Source organism: Cuculus canorus, chromosome W (assembly GCF_017976375.1).
Source record: "Cuculus canorus isolate bCucCan1 chromosome W, bCucCan1.pri, whole genome shotgun sequence".
Classification (NCBI taxonomy): domain Eukaryota; kingdom Metazoa; phylum Chordata; class Aves; order Cuculiformes; family Cuculidae; genus Cuculus; species Cuculus canorus.
This window is the reverse complement of record NC_071440.1, coordinates 212,573-232,137: the sequence shown is the minus strand read 5'-3', so window position 1 is coordinate 232,137 and position 19,565 is coordinate 212,573. Positions and strand designations below refer to the sequence as shown.

At 44.2% G+C, this 19,565-nt stretch overlaps 1 protein-coding gene across 1 annotated transcript; it reads right to left on the bottom strand.

The window, feature by feature from the left end:
* Positions 1–643: 643 nt before the first annotated feature.
* Positions 644–17,349, bottom strand: LOC128850182 (AN1-type zinc finger protein 5-like). Its single transcript, XM_054053170.1, has 4 exons — positions 17,193–17,349; positions 16,678–16,783; positions 15,766–15,863; positions 644–726 (listed from the first exon to the last, which is right to left on the bottom strand). The coding sequence occupies exons 1-4, from the start codon at positions 17,347–17,349 to the stop codon at positions 644–646; spliced, it is 444 nt and encodes a 147-aa protein (XP_053909145.1).
* Positions 17,350–19,565: the final 2,216 nt, after the last annotated feature.

Below are 19,565 nucleotides of genomic sequence, written 5' to 3'. Positions count from 1 at the left end.
AGATGTTGGAGCGAGTCCAGAGGAGGCCACAAAGATGATCTGAGGGCTGGAACACCTCCCATCTGAGGCCAGGCTGAGAGAGTTGGGGTTGTTCAGCCTGGAGAAGAGAAAGCTCCAGAGAGACCTTAGAGCAGCTTCCAGTACTGAAAAGGGCTGCAGGAAAGCTGGGGAGGGGTTCTTGATCAGGGAGTGCAGGGATAGGACAAGGGGGAATGGTTTTAAGCTGAAAGAGAGGAGATTTATATTAAATATTAGGAAGAAATGTTTTGCTGTGAGGGCGGGGAGGCCTTGGCATGAGTTGCCCAGAGAAGTGGTGGCTGCCCCATCCCTGGAGGTGTTCAAGACCAGGTTGAATGGGGCCTTGAGCAACCTGATCCAGTGGGAGGCGTCCCTGCCTGTGGCAGGGAGTTGGAACTGGATGGGCTTTGAGGCCCCTTCCAACCCAAACCATTCCATGATCATAATTCTGCTCGGATAAGGATCAACATAATCCTAGTACAAGAAGTGCCTGGAACATAAAAAAGCACAAATACAAGTGTTGCAGTGGTTTTTCTTACATAAACCAATACAGCTGCAGCAGTTCATGAAGGACTGTATCCTGTTACAATAAACGAGCAACGATTCATACCTCTATGAATCTCGTTCATTGACTCCGGGGTTCCCCTCCCAACAAGTGGCGCCCGAACAGGGACCCTAGCGAAAAGGGTGAATCTTCGACGCCGGACCCTAGCGAAAAGCGGAAAGCGTGAAAAACAGGGACCCTAGCGAAAAGCGGACAGGGTGAATCTTCGCAAAAAGCGGAAAGTGTGCCAGACCCTAGCGAAAAGCAGAAAGAATCACAGAATCACCAGGTTGGAAAGGACCTATTGGATCATCGAGTCCAACCATTCCTAACACTCCCTAAACCATGTCCCTAAGCACTTCATCCACCCATTCCTTAAACACCTCCAGGGAAGGCGACTCGACCACCTCCCTGGGCAGCCTGTTCCAGTGCCCGATGACTCTTTCTGTGAAGAATTTTTTTCTGATATCCAACCTGAACCTCCCCTGGCGGAGCTTCAGGCCATTCCCTCTTGTCCTGTCCCCTGTCACTTGGGAGAAGAGGCCAGCTCCCTCCTCTCCACAACCTCCTTTTAGGTAGTTGTAGAGAGCAATAAGGTCTCCCCTCAGCCTCCTCTTCTCCAGGCTAAACAACCCCAGCTCTCTCAGCCGCTCCTCATAAGACTTGTTCTCCAGCCCCCTCACCAGCTTCGTTGCTCTTCTCTGGACACGCTCCAGAGCCTCAACATCCTTCTTGTGGTGAGGGCTCCAGAACTGAACACAGTATTCGAGGTGCGGACTCACCAGTGCCAAGTGCAGAGGGAGGATAACCTCCCTGGACCTGCTGGTGACCCCATTTCTGATACAAGCCAAGATTCCATTGGCCTTCTTGGCCACCTGGGCACACTGCTGGCTCATGTTCAGACAGCTGTCAACCAGCACCCCCAGGTCCTTCTCTTCCGTGCAGCTCTCCAGCCACTCTTCCCCCAGTCTGTGGCACTGCATAGGGTTGCTGTGCCCCAAGTGCAGGACCTGGCATTTGGCCTTATTAAACCTCATGCCATTGGTCTCGGCCCAGCGGTCCAGATCCCTCTGCAGAGCCTCCCTACCCTCCAGCAGATCCACACTTCCTCCCAGTTAAGTGTCATCTGCAAACTTGCTGAGGGTGCACTCAATGCCCTCATCCAGGTCATTGATAAAGACATTGAACAGAGCTGGACCCAGTACTGAGCCCTGGGGAACCCCACTTGAAACTGGCCTCCAGATGGAGTTAACTCCATTTACTACCACTCTCTGGGCCCGGCCATCCAACCAGTTTTCAACCCAGGAGAGTGTGCGCCTGTCCAGGCCAGAGGCTGACAGTTTCTGAAGCAGAATGCTGTGAGAAACTGTGTCAAAGGCTTTACTGAAGTCCAAGAAGACTACATCCACAGCCTTTCCCCCATCCAGTAGTCGAGTAATTTTGTCATAGAAGGTGATCAGGTTAGTTTGGCAAGATCTGCCCTTTGTAAACCCATGTTGACTGGGCCTGATCACCCAAGGGTGAATCTTGCCCAAGGGTGAATCTTCGACGCGGAACCCTAGCGAAAAGCAGAACCGATAGTGAAAAGCTGAGCTGTTAGCTTCAGGCTTCGGAGCGAAGGCTGTGGGGAGCCGGCAGAGATCTTGGCCACGAGTCAGCGACTGCGGACTGAGGTAGGAAGGGTCGCTACCTTCCCTCTGCTTTTCTTGCTTGCAGACATGGAATCTGCATATGCTGCAGCACAAAAACTGCTATTAGGTATTCTCGCTAAGCAAGGTGAAGCAGTTGCCGAAAAGGCATTAGTGAAGCTCGTTCAATGGGCTAGGGAGAAAGGATTTCTTGCAAATCCTTTTCATCTTTTGGACTGGGCTGTGTGGGGATGAATTATGGGACTGCACGATCACGAAAAAGGGCAAAGAGCCTTTTGGGGGCTGCGGGGAAACTTGGCAAACTGTCGTTAATGCTTTACAAGCGCCGAAGGTGGAGTCAAAGGCTGCTCCTGCCGCTGTGTGCGCCATAGCCCCCCCAATCCCCTGGCTGAAACTCATCCTACCACGACGAGTCGTATGAGTGCTTTCTTTGGGGTGAGGCAGAATTACCCAATGAAAGGAATGACTGGGAAAGTTTGTACCAGCGTCCGCGAGCTCTTAAATCCGGCTGTAAAAAAGTGGAATGCATCTGAGGACATAGACGACCCCACTGCGCCGGAGGTGCCCGATGTTCACCCATCAGAGGGCGGAAGTGCAATGACACAGGAACCGGAAGTGTCCACAGTAGCCTGCACTGATAAAGTGCGGGGTGGACCAAGCTGTTGGGCTAAATTATACCCGCCTCTTCCTCCCCCTCCGGAGACTGTTGTGTTACCAGAAAACAGTAGCATGGAGTCAGAGGAGGAAGAAGATGGCGTAGCAGAGGAAACAGCAGGTAACTCCACTGAACTTAGAGAGTTATAACAACAGGTAGAATCAACGATGCAAACTCTTCAGGAAAGAATGGAAAAGTCCCTTCGCTCGTTAGAAGATCGTATAAAAAACCCAGAAGGTCCAGTGTCCGCTGTCCCTGCCTCCTCAATTAGAGAGATGATTGATAAGCCTTGTGTGCCAATGACACCCTCGGCACCTTTAGTTTATCCCCCACCATATGCTGAGCCTTTATGTCGGCCAAGGACCGGTAACAGGTGGTCTGGAATTATTCGAGATGCTTTCTTAGATGGGGATTGGCAGCCAGCAGGCTCCCTTGCTTTGCCGATCGTATTTAATGCAAATAACCCACAACCTAATTTCGAGCAGCATGACTGGAAAATTCTACAGCAAATAAAAAAGGTGATAAAGGAGGGAAGTGCAGCTGAGGGACAGGTTGAACTGTTGCAAATTTTTCCCATGATTTTTCCCATGATGCAGATCTTCGCTGGGAATCAGTTAGTTATGAAGCGATAAAAGAAATTCGAAAAGCTGTAAAAAGGGAAAGTACTGACTGTTTTGCCGCCAAGCTGCCCACCGCCCCAGTGCCTGAAGCAGACACGGGCGCTCCATCGTATGCATGAAAAATTCACAGCCGCCATAGGATAGTCCTTTGCCACGAAAATGCTGTAACAACCAAAGACTATTACCTGTTAAACAATTGATACAAACCTTATTTTATACTGTATGTGCATATTTTAAGTGTTGTATGTGTTCGTTACCGTGTATAGTTTAAATATTCATACCATCGTGCTATTCCTATTGACTGGTCGTAAACAATATTGTATGGGTATATTAAGCCAGCTCTCAAAAGAGTGGTTCTGTGTGTGTGTGTTTAAGGTGCTTTAAATGTTTGTAAGATTTGCAAATTGGGTTTTGGTTATAGGAGTTTGAACCTCTGTTTGTTTTGACTAATCTTAAAAATGCAACTCTGAGACCTTTCAATCTCAAACGTCCACTAAGCTGGCAAACAGGTAGATTTACCTGGGTCCTTTGAAGTGAAAGGCTGCAGAGGACAATATTTTAAAATGTCTAGAAAGAAAGAAAGAAGGGAGAGAGGGAGAAAAAAAAAAAGAAAAAAATAGAAAAAAGAAAGAAAATAGGAAATACAGAAAGAAAAACAAAAGAAAATGGAAAAAAGAAAAAACTAGAAAAATACAAACAAGAACATAGAAAATAGAAAATGAAAATGGAAAAAAACCCAGCCCTGTGGCTGTGTGTGAGTTCCCCCCCCCCCCTCTTACTCCTGATTTTATTTGAACGTGAAGGTTTTTTGTTTTGTTTCAGCTTGGGAGTCCTTATCTCTCTCTAGGGGAGTAACAATTTATGAAGAAGACTCTGCATTCCAGTGTCCCTCATCAGATCAGCAACTGCTGGGTCCTAGTGCAGACAACCGTAAAGGGGATTTTAGCCAAACACTAATGAGAGCATGATTTAAGAGTCCAAAAGGAGTATCCTCTGAGATTAAAAAACTGCAAAGGAATAGAAAAGTTAATGCATTTGCAGCCTTGAAAATTCCCATACAGGTAAAAGCAGACAAAAGAAGCCAGGAATTCGACAACACTTGGACCATTACCATAAATGTCAAAGAGGTTGTCACTTTACAAATCAACGCCGTGATCTTCTCCACAGCCTCCTCAATAATAAGGGATTGAAATGTTCACAAGGTATTGCTCCAAGCTTTTGGTCCTATTGGTAATGGTTTAAGTGCTTGGTTAGTAGGTCATTCGAGTGTCACTTTGCAAAGTCTTTTTTTGTAACTCTGTGTTATTAATTCTGATTTTACTGGACAAATACAAGCTATGGTTTATATTCCTTTCCCACCTGTGTATATCACCCAAAGCAGTTGTGTTGCTCAATTAATACCATTTCAAAGACTGTATTAGAGAAAATAGGCCTTCAAGTCGCACCTGAAAAAATTCAAACCTGGAAATATCTTGAGTGGAAAATTTTGAATGCCACAATTGAACCTCAGCAAGTCAAATTGCAAATAGTAGTTAAAACGATTTACAAAAGCTCCTAGGAACAATCAATCGAGTTAAACCTTATTTGGGTATTACTAATGCAGAACTAAGTCCATTATTTGATTTTCTTAAGGGGGGACATGGCTTTAACAGCACCTCATACTCTTACGAGTGATGCACAACAAACTTTGGGCAAATTGAAAAAGCCATTACTCAGAGAAAAGCCCATAGACGACTTGATGATCATCCAATATGTATGTTTGTTTTAGTAGCTTTTAAAAGTGAAGATCCCCAAATTGAAAACAAAGAAAGGGCAAGTGGAGGCTTCAGATCTAATATACTAGTGGCAGGGAAAGATAATTTGGAAAGGTATAAACAGGAATTATGTGACATGATGCAAAAACATCAGTTGCAAATCGCACCAGAAAAGGTGCAGAGTGTTGCACCATGGATGTATTTGGGGTGAAAATTTTTGGATAAAACCATCAAACCACAAAGGGTATAATTTTGAATTAACATCCAAACACTTAACAATGGGCAGATCTTGCTGGGTAATATCTATTGGATCAGGAATTTGATAGGGGTAGATAATCAAAAGTTGTTACCTTTGTTTGAGTTGTTAAAAGGAGATACAGATATATTAGCACCAAGGAAACTAACAAAGGAAGCAGAACAAATTGTGAAGAAAAAAAAAAAAGAGAAAATCCAGTAAACAACAGACAAGCACATCGCGTAGCATATAGGTGGCCTGTCAATTTTTTGATGATCGATAACGCTTATCAGCCTGTTGGGTTAATAATGCAATGGGTTGAAACCAAATTGGACAAATTAAAATATTATATAATGGCAGTTCTTATCTAATCAGCCATCAAAGACGATTGTAACAAGAGTAGAAATGTTTGCACAGTTAATCATGAAAGGTCACACACAGAATCACAGAATCACAAGGTTGGAAAGGACCCATTGGATCATCGAGTCCAACCATTCCTAACACTCCCTAAACCATGTCCCTAAGTACTTCATCCACCCGTTCCTTAAACACCTCCAGGGAAGGCGACTCGACCACCTCCCTGGGCAGCCTGTTCCAGTACCCAATGACTCTTACTGTGAAGAATTTTTTTCTGATATCCAACCTGAACCTCCCCTGACGGAGCTTCAGGCCATTCCCTCTAGTCCTGTCCCCTGTCACTTGGGAGAAGAGGCCAGCTCCCTCCTCTCCACAACCTCCTTTCAGGTAGTTGTAGAGAGTAATAAGGTCTCCCCTCAGCCTCCTCTTCTCAAGGCTAAACAACCCCAGCTCTCTCAGCCGCTCCTCATAAGACTTGTTCTCCAGCCCCCTCACCAGCTTTGTTGCTCTTCTCTGGACACGCTCCAGAGCCTCAACATCCTTCTTGTGGTGAGGGGCCCAGAACTGAACACAGTATTCGAGATGCGGTCTCACCAGTGCTGAGTACAGAGGGAGAATAACCTCCCTGGACCTGCTGGTGACCCCATTTCTGATACAAGCCAAGATGCCGTTGGCCTTCTTGGCCACCTGGGCACACTGCTGGCTCATGTTCAGTCGGCTGTCAACCAGCACCCCCAGGTCCTTCTCTTCTGTGCAGCTCTCCAGCCATTCTTCCCCCAGTCTGTAGCGCTGCATAGGGTTGTTGTGCCCCAAGTGCAGGACCCGGCATTTGGCCTTGTTAAACCTCATCCCATTGGTCTCGGCCCAGCAGTCCAGCCTGTTCAGATCCCTTTGCAGAGCCTCCCTACCCTCCAGCAGATCCACACTTCCTCCCAGCTTAGTGTCATCTGCAAACTTGCTAAGGGTGCACTCGATGCCTTCATCCAGGTCATTGATAAAGACATTGAACAGAGCTGGACCCAGTACTGAGCCCTGAGGAACTCCACTTGTGACTGGCCTCCAGCTGGAGTTAACTCCATTGACCACCACTCTCTGGGCCCGGCCATCCAACCAGTTTTCAACCCAGGAGAGTGTGCGCCTGTCCAGGCCAGAGGCTGACAGTTTCTGAAGCAGAATGCTGTGAGAAACTGTGTCAAAGGCCTTACTGAAGTCCAAGAAGACTACATCCACAGCCTTTCCCCCATCCAGTAGTTGAGTGATTTTGTCATAGAAGGTGATCAGGTTAGTTTGGCAAGATCTGCCTTTTGTAAACCCATGTTGACTGGGCCTGATCACCCGGTTCTCTTGCGTGTGCTTCATGATAGCACTCAAGATTACCTGTTCCATGACTTTCCCTGGCACTGAGGTCAGACTGACAGGCCTGGAGTTCCCCGGATCCTCTCTGCAACCCTTCTTGTAGATGGGCACAACATCAGCCAGCCTCCAGTCTAGTGGGACTTCCCCAGTCAGCCAGGACCTCTGGAAGATGATGGATAGGGGTTTGGAAAGGACATCCGCCAGTTCCTTCAATACTCTTGGGTGGATCCCATCCGGCCCCATAGACTTGTGGACGTCTAGCTGGGCAAGCTAGTCTCTAACCGCCTCCTCTTGGATCACGGGAGCCTCAATCTGCCCCTCTAACTCTTGGATTTGTAAACAGAAGGAACAACTTCCTTTGCTATTAAAGACTGAGGCGAAGAAGGCATTAAGTACCTCAGCCTTGTCCTTATCCCCTGTCAATGTTATTCCTTCTGCATCCACTAGAGACTGGATATTCTCCCTCGTCCTCCTTTTCCTGTTAATGTACTTGTAGAAAGACTTTTTGTTGTCTTTCACAGACTTAGCGAGTTTTAATTCTAGTTGGGCCTTGGCCCTCCTGATTTTTTCCCTGCACGATCTCACTTCGTCCCTGTAGTCCACCCAAGATGCCTGTCCTTTCCTCCAGAGCACATAGAGCTTCTTCTTCTTATTGACGCATCTTGAGATCTCCCTGCTCCACCAAGCTGGCTTTTCCCCCCGCCGGCTCCTTTTCCGGAACACAGGGATGGCCTGCTCTTGAGCTGATAGGATTTCATTTTTCAAGAGCGCCCAACCCTCATGGGCTCCCTTGCCCTGAAGGACTGTTTCCCACGGGACTTTGCTAATCAACCTTCTGAACAGGCCAAAGTCTGCCCTCTGGAAGTTTAATGTGACTGCTTTGCTAACCCCCTTCTTAATCCTACCTAGAACTGAAAACCCTATTATCTCATGATCACTTAATCCCAGGCGTCCTCCAACCGTCAAATCCCCAACAAGACCTTCTCTATTCACAAACAGCAGGTCTAGGAAGGCACCCTCCCTTGTTGGTTCGCTAACCAGTTGTGCAAGGAAGTTGTCTTCGATGCACTCCAGGAACCTCCTAGACTGTTTCCTTTCTGCTGTATTGTACTCCCAGCAGACATCCGGAAAGTTAAAGTCTCCCACAAGGACAAGAGGCAGAGATTTAGAGACTGTCCCCAGCTGTTTATAGAAGAGTACATCAGCAGCTTCTTCTTGGCTGGGTGGTCTGTAACAGACTCCTATCACAAAGTCCCCTTTCTTGTGGGCTCCTCTGATTTTAACCCATAGGCACTCGATCCCGTCCTCACCGTAATCCAATTCGAGAGTTTCAAAGCACTCTTTGACATAGAGGGCTACCCCGCCTCCTTTCCTACCCTTCCTGTCCCGCCTGAAGAGTTTATATCCCAACATAGCTGTAAGGTCAAGATGGGATACATGAATTGAATGGGAAAGAGCCTGAAACAATAGTCATTCCGATGACAGAACGATATTTACAATGGAGTATGCAGAACAGTTTAGAATTACAAGTGGCCTTGGCAAACTTTAGTGGACAAATTAAAATTCATCATCCAGGCCATCGGTTGATAACCTTTTTGCAACAAGAATGTCTAGAGGAAAAATCTAAGTGTAGTACCACACTGGTAAATGGGCTGACAGTTTTTATAGATGGGAGTGCAACACCTTATTGGCATTCCACATTCACCAACAGGTCAAGCAATTGTAGAACACTCTCATGCAACCTTAAAGTCACTTTTGCAAAAACAAAAGGGGGGAGAAATGTTACATCCTAGTGAAAGAATTGCAAAAGCGTCTTATGTGTTGAACTTTTTACGTTTAACTGGAAATAGAACTAGTCCTCCTATTGTAATCCATCACCGATCGCTAGAGTCAGGACTGAATAACCAGGACCAGCAAGGTATCAAAGTACTATACAAAGACTGGGACTCAGGCAAATGGAAAGGACCTGTTGAGCTAAAAATGACAGGAAGAGGTTACGTTTGTGTCATTACAGACAGCGGTCCAAGATATGTTCCAGCGAAATAGGTCAGTAATAATGGATGCTTGTGTAATGTATAATTATACCTATAACATCACTCAAAAAGGTCTGAATGTAAATGCTACTTTACCTGTGTATAGAAACACTACAGCCTTGTATAGTTATATCTCTCCTAAAGTATCACGTTCTTTTTCTTTTCCAGTTGATTTGCCTGCAGAAATTTTTTTCTTTGATTAGTGGAGGTAAAGTGTGAGGAGGAATATTGTCAAAATTTAATGGCAGGCTATGTAGCCTTGGATGGCTTACATTACTAATTCCCAATCTCACTATGATTTATAACAAGAAATGAAGTAAACAAAATAAACGATCTGTCCATCAATTTGGGGCTGACGGTGAGAGTACAGTCACCTTTCTGGGAACCTGGAGAAATTGTAGCTGCCTCAGCATTAGCTCCTGGGGTAGCAACTGCAGCAGCCTTGACAAAGCTGACAAATTTGGGATGTTGGTTGAGTAAGCAGAATAATGCTACTTCAGTGGCTTCGAGTGGCTTGTTAGCTGATGTTAATAGTGTTAGGCATGTTACATTACAAAATAGAGCTGCAATAGATTTTTAGTATTAGCACGAGGACATGGCTGTGAAGAGTTTGAAGGAATGTGTTGTTTTAATCTTAGCAATCACTCTGAGAGCATTCATAGAAAACTCCGAGAGCTGAATGAAGTCGTTAATGATGTCGCTTTTACTGTTGATTTTAATGTTGTTCTTTGGTTGTTGTTTGTTCGCATGTTTAAGAAGAATAGCAACTCGTCTAGTCAGTCGGGCTTGGGTTGTGCAAGGGGGAATTGTAGAAAATATATTGGAACAAACTGAACCTGCTGTTTGTGAACAGAGAAGTCCTTGTGGGGGATGTGAACGTCGGAGGACGCCTGGGACAAAGTGATCATGAGATGATAGGGTTTTCAGTTCTAGGTGAGATGAAGAAGGGGATTAGTGTAGGAAATATATTGGAACAAACTGGACATGCTGTAATCCTAGAAGCCTGCTTGCACAACCCTGCCTATGACAATCAGTAGAAAGGAATGTGCTAAAGTATCAATGTTTAGACACAAAGGCCTATAGTCAGTTCTTAGATACAAAGCCTAAGTATAAGGCTTCAAGGTTGTGATGTTTTCTGAGAGCTTTGCTATCTCATGAGAATGAAGAGGCTGGCTTGATAAAGTCAGAACCAGGCATGGGAACCGGGTGCGTAGTTCAACAGTGTGACTTTACGATTAGAATATGTTGTAAATATTCTGATTCCATGGAAACGTGCACTCTGATTATCTGTATAAATAGACCCTCAGATGTTACAATAAATGAGCAATGCTTCATACCTCTATGAGGACTCGTTCATTGACTCCGGGGTTCCCCCCCCAACAGTATCCTGTGGGAGGGACCCATGCTGGAACAGGCAAAAAGTGCAAGGAGGAAGGAACAGCAGAGAGGAACTTATGAACTGACTGCAACACTCCATTCCCCCTGCATCATTCAGAATGGAGGTAGAAGATTGTGGAATAAAGGAGTTAAGTTGAACCTGGGAAGAAGGGGGTGCTGGGAAGGCATTTTCAGTTTTGTCTTTGTTCTTATCATCTCACTCCAGTTTTTAAATTGGCCATAAATTAGTTTTGCCCTGGTTGAGTCTGTTTTACCTGTGACTGTAAATAGTAAGCAATCTCCCTGTCCTTACCTCAACCCATGAGCGCCTCCATCTTATTTTCTTTCCCTGTCCTGCTGAGGGGTGAGAACACAGCTGTGTGGGCATCTGACAGTCTGCCAAGGTCAACCCCATATTCAAAGCAACCAGAAAGGGCTACTGAAGTAATACCAAGAAGGTTTTTAGACACTTCCTCTATACCCTAACAAATCATCCAAATCAGGATCCTAGCAGTTAAACAAATTGCATTGACTTTCACAGTACTAGGAAGCAGTAAGCATACCATTGAAGAGTGAAATGTTTGAGAGTATTAAAAAATGGTTTTAAGCATTCTAAGTACTTTTACATGAAGCTAATGCCCAACTCCCACTAAGGAAGGGCTGTGAAAATTAAAACCAAAAAAGGAATAAAATTAATAGACAAAGAGCACCCAAAAGTTATCAGAAAGATATAATGCACTTCAGCGGTACCAAAACTGAAAACTATACTATGGATTACACAATCCTTACATTGCACATTAGAATCATAGAATCATGGAACAGTTTGGGTTGGAAGGGACTTTAAAGATCATCCAGTTCCAACCCCCTGCCATGGGCAGGGACACCTCCCACTGGATCGAGTTGCTCTCAATCCGTTCTCCACCCAGCCTGTAATTATGCTTGAGATTGCACTGACCTAGGTGCAGGACCTTGCACTTGGCCTTGTTGAACTTCAGGATGCCCCACCTCTCCAGCCTGTCCAGGTCCCTCTGGATGGCATCCCTTCCCTCCAGCCTGTTGATCGCACCACACAGCTTGGTGTCATTGGCAAATTTGCTGAGGGTGCCCTCAATTCCACTGTCCATATCTGCGACAAAGATGTTAAACAACACTGGTGCCAATACTGACCCCTGAGGAACACCACTCATCACCTGTCTCCACTTGAACATTGAACTGTTGACCACAACTCTTTGTGGCACAATTTGTCAGGCAGGATTTGCCCTCAGTGAAACCATGTTGGCTGTCAGCAATCACCTTATTTTCCATGTGCCTCAGCAGAGTTTCCCGGAGGATCTGCTCCATGATCTTGCCAGCACAGTGGTGAGACTGACCGGCCCGGAGTTCTCCAGGTCTTCCTCTTTTCCTTTTTCAAAAATGGGGGTTATGTTTCCCCTTTTCCAATCAGCAGGGACTTCACTGGACTGCCATGACTTCTCAAATATGATGGATAGTGGCTGAGCAACTTCATCTGCCAGTTCCCTCAGGACCCGTAGATTCATCTCATCAGGTCCCATGGACTTGTGTACCTTCAGCTTCCTTAGATGGTCTCGCACCTGATCCTCTCCTACAGTGGGCAGTTCTTCCATCTCCCAGTCCCTGCCTTTGCCTTCTGTGCCTTGGGTGGTGTGGTTTGAGCCCTTGGCAGTGAAGACTGAGGCACAAAAGTCACTAAGTACCTCACCCTTCTCCGTATCCTGGGCAACCAGGTCTCCTGTTTCCTTCTGGAGAGAGCCCACATTCTCCCTAGTCTTCCTTTTGTCACTGCCGTACCTATAGAAGTCTTTTCTTGTTTACCTATAGAAGTCTTTTCTTGTTGTCCTTGATGTCCCTGGCCAGATTTCATTCTATCTGGGCTTTGGCTTTCCTGACCTGGTCCCTGGCTACTTGGACAATTTATCAGACATTAACACAACTGGCTTGTATATAAAGTTTGAGTTATTGAAAATAAGATGGACAGTATTTATTATGCTTTCTCAAGCTTGAGAATGAATATTTTATTCTTCAGAAACTGCAAGTGCTATACTGACCCAGGTGCCCATGATAAAAGGCTAAAGAATAAACTGCATTTTTAATTTGATGCCAATTTAATTTGAACCGGGATAAAACTGTTCTGCAGCACTTAACTAATCTCCCACATGCCCAACTAACAGGCACACTGAATATTTTTAGTCATCTTGAACCTTCAATATCTCTCAAGATAGCTGTCTATTCAGCTGTCTATTGTTACTGGGTTAAGAAAAGTAAGGGTTTTGATATGCATAGTGATACTAATTAAGTCTGGAAACACTGACAGACCTGACGGAAGACTGCTTCAGAAAGGTAGTGACTCTCAAAGGCAAAAAAAGCTAAAATAATGCTATGACTTGATACAATATGATTATTTAAACATATTTGTTTTCAGAGCAGTTCGGTTTTAGTGCTCAATATGTAAGTCAGCTCTCTTGCATGGATGTTTTATTGCCACTTAAAAACCTGCTAAAGCAAAACAGATTTCTTAAAAGCCTCTACTCTGGCTCACCAACTTGGTAATGGTATTACCAAATGCCCAATTATGAATTGGAGTTTTGATATAAAGGTCGATATTTCACTGACTTATGAACAGTTCATCAGGTAAGCAACTGGATTGAACACTTGTCACAATTCAATTACAAAACTACAACAAGCAAGTTGAACTAATAAATTACAAGTTACAACAAAATATAGCATGTTAGACATCTAAATTACAATCAACTAGGTCAATTAAGTCTATCATGCCTTTCTTCCTTCAAATACTAAGATATGATTAATAGCCTTCAGACATGATTTGTTCTGAATGAGAATCCAGTTTATAACTTCAACCTGGGAAAAAGAAAAGAAAAACCAAGTCTGTTAAGCTTAACTTTTATCAACTTCAGAACCTTCTAGAATCAGATGCTTAAATCCCAACAGCAAGAAAGTATACTTTTAGTCCACAGACTTAAAGACAATTGTCCAGACCTAACTATTTAGAACTTCCTGGCTTGCAGAAGAGAATCACCCTTCATAGTGCTGAAGACAAGGAAAAAAAAAAAAGATAGTTATGAAATTTGACTGCCAGGGTGAGACTACACATAAAATTAAACAGTTTTTTCATTAGCAACATTATGACAGGTGTTATCTTGGAGAATTACATCTCAGAAAGTAGTAGCATTTTTGTTATGATGTGACACGAATAATCTACTGTACTATTGTTTCAACAACTTCTCAAGACTACCAACATGTATTGGATGCTGCTGGAAAAAATAAAAATATGGAACTAGCCCAAACACAATAGGGATTTATAAAAAACTGAGGCCAACTTTTCTTGACTGCAAGGCACTTACAGGATAGATGTACTAGTTAATACAGCACTCAGTACATCTTAAGTGTCCAATAAACTCTTTGTAACCTAAGAATAATATATATAAGGACATGTATGAGGACGCTATTCTGTACTCCCTAAAGTCTGCCCCCAACTTGATGATCTTCTACTTTTAGGGCAGCTGAAGACTGTTTCAAGAATTTATGGATATGTAATGAGGAAGACAGTTTTGTTATGAGTTTTTTTCCAAACATTTAAATTCTATGGTAGTACTCCCTATGATCTCTACACAGACTTTGACTGTTTTCAACCTGCAAGGTTATTATCTTGAGTTGCTTTTAGGGATATTTTCCTCCCCCCTATTCTAATCAATAGGGTGCTGTGTGATACTGTCATTTAGTTGCCTTGTTATGAGAAAATGGATATTGAGTCAACAGAAACAGAAGATTACCTTTTACACTTGGTAAAATGACAAATCCCTACTGGCAGTTTTCATAAGACAAAACTCAGTTATTACTTGACCACTGCAGCCATTTTATGTATTTCTTTCCAGCCTGTCACTTTTTCAGGTAGCAATTCATAACAAGACAATATAGGTTTATAAATACCGTAAAAAAGCATAAATTTCTCTGTTACATACAATAAGCCTCTTCAGATAACATAAGTTACAAGAAGCTGAAACATGTAAAAATGTCCTCAGTCTGTACACAACCAAAAAATACAGTAAAAGCAATTGTAATGTAGTTCATGTCACAATTTTAACTTAACATGACAATTAAAATAGTAAAATCCTGTGTACATACACTGAGTAATCAACTATCAGCTGTAACAGCAGTGTTACTGACAAAGATGCATCTATATAGTGCTGAGTGGTACCTTCTGGAATTTTCAACTCAGACTTTCAAAACAGAAAACAATCATTTTATCTTCAGTTGAAATTAAAATCTGTTCACTACAAACATCAGTTTTTAACATTTTAAGATTGTTTCAGAACTGTTAAAATTAACAAGTGTCAATATCTATAGATATCAAACAAGTACATTAAGATATACATTTGAATAAACTGCTATATAACAAAACATGAATTCAGTCACTCACTAGTAGGTAGGAAGCAGTCCTTCCCCACCTCCCATCAAGAAATACTTTGCACTTCAAAGTTTAAATACTATAGCCTGAACAGGAGTAAAACTTAAACTGAACATTCTCACTAAGCAATTAATGCCATAAGTATTCTATATCCACAGAACAATGTTTTCATTATATCTACTGATTTCTCAATTAGTCAAAGAACATTTAGCAGTCTTTGTTAGTATTTTAAATCAAGTATTCCTTTCTCCCTCACTCTCCTTCTTCTGTAGAATTGAATTTAAAAACTCTGTTCTTCAAATGCAACAAACGAAACGAAATGAAACGAAACGAATAGAATAGAATTTTGCCACAAGTCAGAAGAAACTGTACTGCTAAATTTTATAGAGAAATCAACACTGACTTCAAAATTGAACATATTGTGTCAAGAAACAGTTTAAGTGTCTTACTTTTTAAAATGAAGGATTGATAGCCAAAATACTCCTCAAGATAACCAACACTCCTCAAGTGTCAAAATATCTACTAAAACTGAATGTGTCTGAAAACTATATTTCAGTACTACTCATTTTTCTTGATTCTGAGGGTAATGCTACTCAAGAAACATCCATAATTAACAGTTCCTCAAGATATTCACCACAAAGGGATATGCCTACTGAAGAGAACAAAAATAAACTGTTAGCTTTTGTTAAGTCAGTTGCACCCAGTGTTACTCTGCAAACATACCTGGCTTGGTCTCTGTTTTCCGTGATGCTTTTTCCTCTCTCAAAATACTCATTTCTGTCATTTGCTGCATTACAGGCAAAGTGGCAACAGGTACATTTCTGTTTATGCACAGTGAAATAGGTAATTACATTAGTTTTGAGTTCATGATAAGAGCTTAAATTGTCAAAATCCATCAATAGACTACCTGATCAGTTATTATTGATACATGTTCCTGACCCGTACTTCTCTCTCTCTTCCCTAGAAGAAACTAGATAATCTGTAGCAAATATTTACCCAGATAAGCCAGAATTGTCCTTGTAAATGCAGTAGTCCAACACCAAACACAAATTAGCTCTCATTTACAAAGATTCATAAGCACTATCAGGTGCACTGTCCCTCTTTCCTCTGCAGAAACTCATTGTAATAGGGCAATGTAACTTGCTATACACTTCCAGTTCATTCAGACCTCAGAATACCACCTTCATCTGTTGAAGGGACTGGAGCACAAGGGTTATGAGGAGCAGCTGAGGGAAGTGGGATTGTTTAGCCTGGAGGAGAGGAGGCTGAGGGGAGACCTCATCACTCTCTGCAGGTCCTGGAAAGGAGGTTGGAGCAAGGTAGGGGTTGGGCTCTGCTCCCAAAGAACAAGTGATAGGATGAGAGTGAATGGCCTCAAGTTGTGCCAGGGGAGGTTTAGATTGGATATTAGGAACAATTTCATCACTGAAAGGGTTGTCAAGCCTTGGCAGAGGCTGTACAGGGAGGTGGTTGAGTCCTCACCCCCAGAGGGATTTAAAAGAGGTCTAGATGTGGTGCTTTGGGGCTTGGTTTAGTGGTGGGCTTGGCAGTGTGAGGTTTACAGGTGGACTTGATGATCTTAAGGGTCCTTTTCAACCTAAACAATTCTAGAATTCTATTCCTTCTGTTTCTTACCTTGATTTTTTAGATGTGCTACTAGCAGTACCTTCACAGTTGTTTAAGCTAGTGTCTGTTCTCTGTACAGATGCAGAGTCTGAGGTAGGACTGTTTGAACCACTAACTGTTCCTATATAACAGAAATTTGAGAAGTTAATTACAATCAAAGTATAGAATATAAGTTAATCAAGTAGTTTTGCACACAGTTACGAGCTGTTTCAAATCATTCCTCACTCTACTGCATCTTCTTAAAGACACGTTATATTGTTAATGTGTAAAATACAGGGATTGTAAAAGAATACACTTTTACTGGAGGGTAAGTAGAAATGCAAATTAAGGCTCAACACCAAATTGGCCAGAATATATTACACAAAATTGCATTTTTAATTTTACTGTGAATTAAAGTATTACTCCCTCTGATATTCATAGCTTTAGTATGCAGCTATTGGAAGATCTCCCGAAATAAATTCTGCGCTTCTTCTCATCACCTATACATTATATTTTCAAGACAAAAAAAATAGAAAGACTCAAACCTCTTCCTATTGGGCTGATTCCACCACTATTCTGCTGTCGCTGAAGATGCTCTTTGTAGCAAATGGAGCACATCCCATTTGTCCTAGGGTTTCCATAAAATCCACATCCTGTACCACACAGCATGGGCCCTGGGGTCTGGTTTGTTTCCTGAGCCATTTCAACACTGTAAATAAAACCAAGAAACTGCATTAGGGAGAGGAAGTTACCGTCACAGGCAAACCAGACTCGACTGGGGAAATTAATTTAATTTATTGCCAATCAAATCAGAGTAGGGTAATAAGAAATAAAAACAAATCTTAAAACACCCTCCCCCCACTCCTCCCTTCTTCCCAGGCTCAACTTCACTCCCAACTTCTCTACCTCCTCCCCACAGTGGCGCAGGGGGATGCAGAATGGGGGTTGCAGTCAGTTCATCACACATTGTCTCTGCTGCTCCTTCCCCTTCAGGAGGAGAACTCCTCACACTCTTCCCCTTCTCCAGTGTAGGGTCCCTGCCACGGGAGGCGGTCCTCCATGAACTGCTCAAACATGGGTCATTCCCATGGGCTGCAGTTCTTCACAAACTGCTCCAGCATGAGTCCTTTACACCCTGAATGGCCCCCAGCATGGGTTGTCCTGCATGTGGTCACAGGTCCTGCCAGAAACCCTGCTCCAGTGTCGGCTCTCAGCTTCCTTTGGGCACATCCACTTGCTGCAGTGTGGGGTCTTCCACGGGCTGCAGGGGGATTCAACTGTGGACCTCCACAGACTGCAGGGGGATACTTGCTCCACTGTGGACCTCCATGGGCTTCAGGGGCACGGCCTGCCTCACCACAGGCTGCACCACAGGCTGCAGGGGAATCTCTGCTCAGGTGCCTGGAGCACCTCCTCCCCTGAAGTTGGTGTCTGTAGAGTTGTTCCTCTCACATATTCACACTCCTCTCTCCAGCTGCAGTTTAGAGGGGATAAGGACAAGGCTGAGGTATTTACTGCCTTCTTTGCCTCAGTCTTTAATAGCAAGGAAAGTTGTTCTCTCTGTGTACAAACCCAGGAGTTAGAGGAGCAGAATGAGGCTCCCATGATACAAGAGGAAGCAGTTAGAGACTTGCTTGCCCAGCTAGATACCCACAAGTCTATGGGGCCAGATGGGATCCACCCAAGAGTATTGAAGGAGCTGGCAGATGTCCTTTCCAAACCCCTTTCCATCATCTTCCAGCAGTCCTGGCTGACTGGGGAAGTTCCACTAGACTGGAGGCTGGCTAATGTTGTGCCCATCTACAAGAAGGGTTGCAGGGAGCATCCAGGGAACTACAGGCCTGTCAGTCTGACCTCAGTGCCAGGGAAAGTCATGGAACAGGTGATCTTGAGTGCTATCATGAAGCACATGCAAGAGAATCGGGTAATCAGGCCCAGTCAACACGGGTTTACAAAAGGCAGATCTTGCCAAACTAACCTGATCACCTTCTATGACAAAATGATTCGACTACTGGATGGGGGAAAGGCTGTGGATGAAGTCTTCTTGGACTTCAGTAAAGCCTTTGACACAGTTTCTCACTGCATTCTACTTCAGAAACTGTCTGCCTCTGGCCTGGACAGGTGCACACTCTCCTGGGTTGAAAGCTGGTTGGATGGCCGGGCCCAGAGAGTGGTGGTCAATGGAGTTAACTCCAGCTGGAGGCCAGTCACAAGTGGGGTTCCTCAGAGCTCGGTACTGGGTCCAGCCCTGTTCAATGTCTTTATCAATGACCTGGATGAAGGCATTGAGTGCACCCTCAGCAAGTTTGTGGATGACACTAAGCTGGGTGGAAGTGTGGATCTGCTGGAGGGTAGGGAGGCTCTGCAAAGGGATCTTAACAGGCTGGACCACTGGGCTGAGGCCAATGGCATGAGGTTCAACAAGGCCAAATGCCGGGTCCTGCACTTGGGGCACAACAACCCTATGCAGTGCTACAGACTGGGGGAAGAGTGGCTGGAGAGCTGCACGGAGGAGAAGGACCTGGGGGTAATGGTTGACAGCTGACTGAACATGAGCCAGCAGTGTGCCCAGGTGGCCAAGAAGGCCAATGGAATCTTGGCTTGTATCAGAAACGGTGTGACCAGCAGGTCCAGGGAGGTTATTCTCCCTCTGCACTTGGCACTGGTGAGACCGCACCTTGAGTACTGTGTTCAGTTCTGGAGCCCTCACCACAAGAAGGATGTTGAGGCTCTGGAGCGTGTCCAGAGAAGAGCAACGAAGCTGGTGAAGGGGCTGAAGAACAAGTCTTATGAGGAGCGGCTGAGAGAGCTGGGGTTGTTTAGCCTGGAGAAGAGGAGGCTGAGGGGAGACCTTATTGCTCTCTACAGCTACCTGAAAGGAGGTTGTGGAGAGGAGGGAGCTGGTCTCTTCTCCCAAG

Coding starts and splice junctions, on each gene's coding strand:
- LOC128850182 (XM_054053170.1), bottom strand. CDS start 17,349: ATGGCTCAGGAAACAAACCAGACCCCAGGGCCCATGCTGTGTGGTACA. Junction 16,784..17,192: donor AATCAGCCCAATAGGAAGAG/GTTTGAGTCTTT, acceptor ATATAGGAACAG/TTAGTGGTTCAAACAGTCCT. Junction 727..15,765: donor GAAAACAGAGACCAAGCCAG/GTATGTTTGCAG, acceptor GCTTTTCGCTAG/GGTCCGGCGTCGAAGATTCA.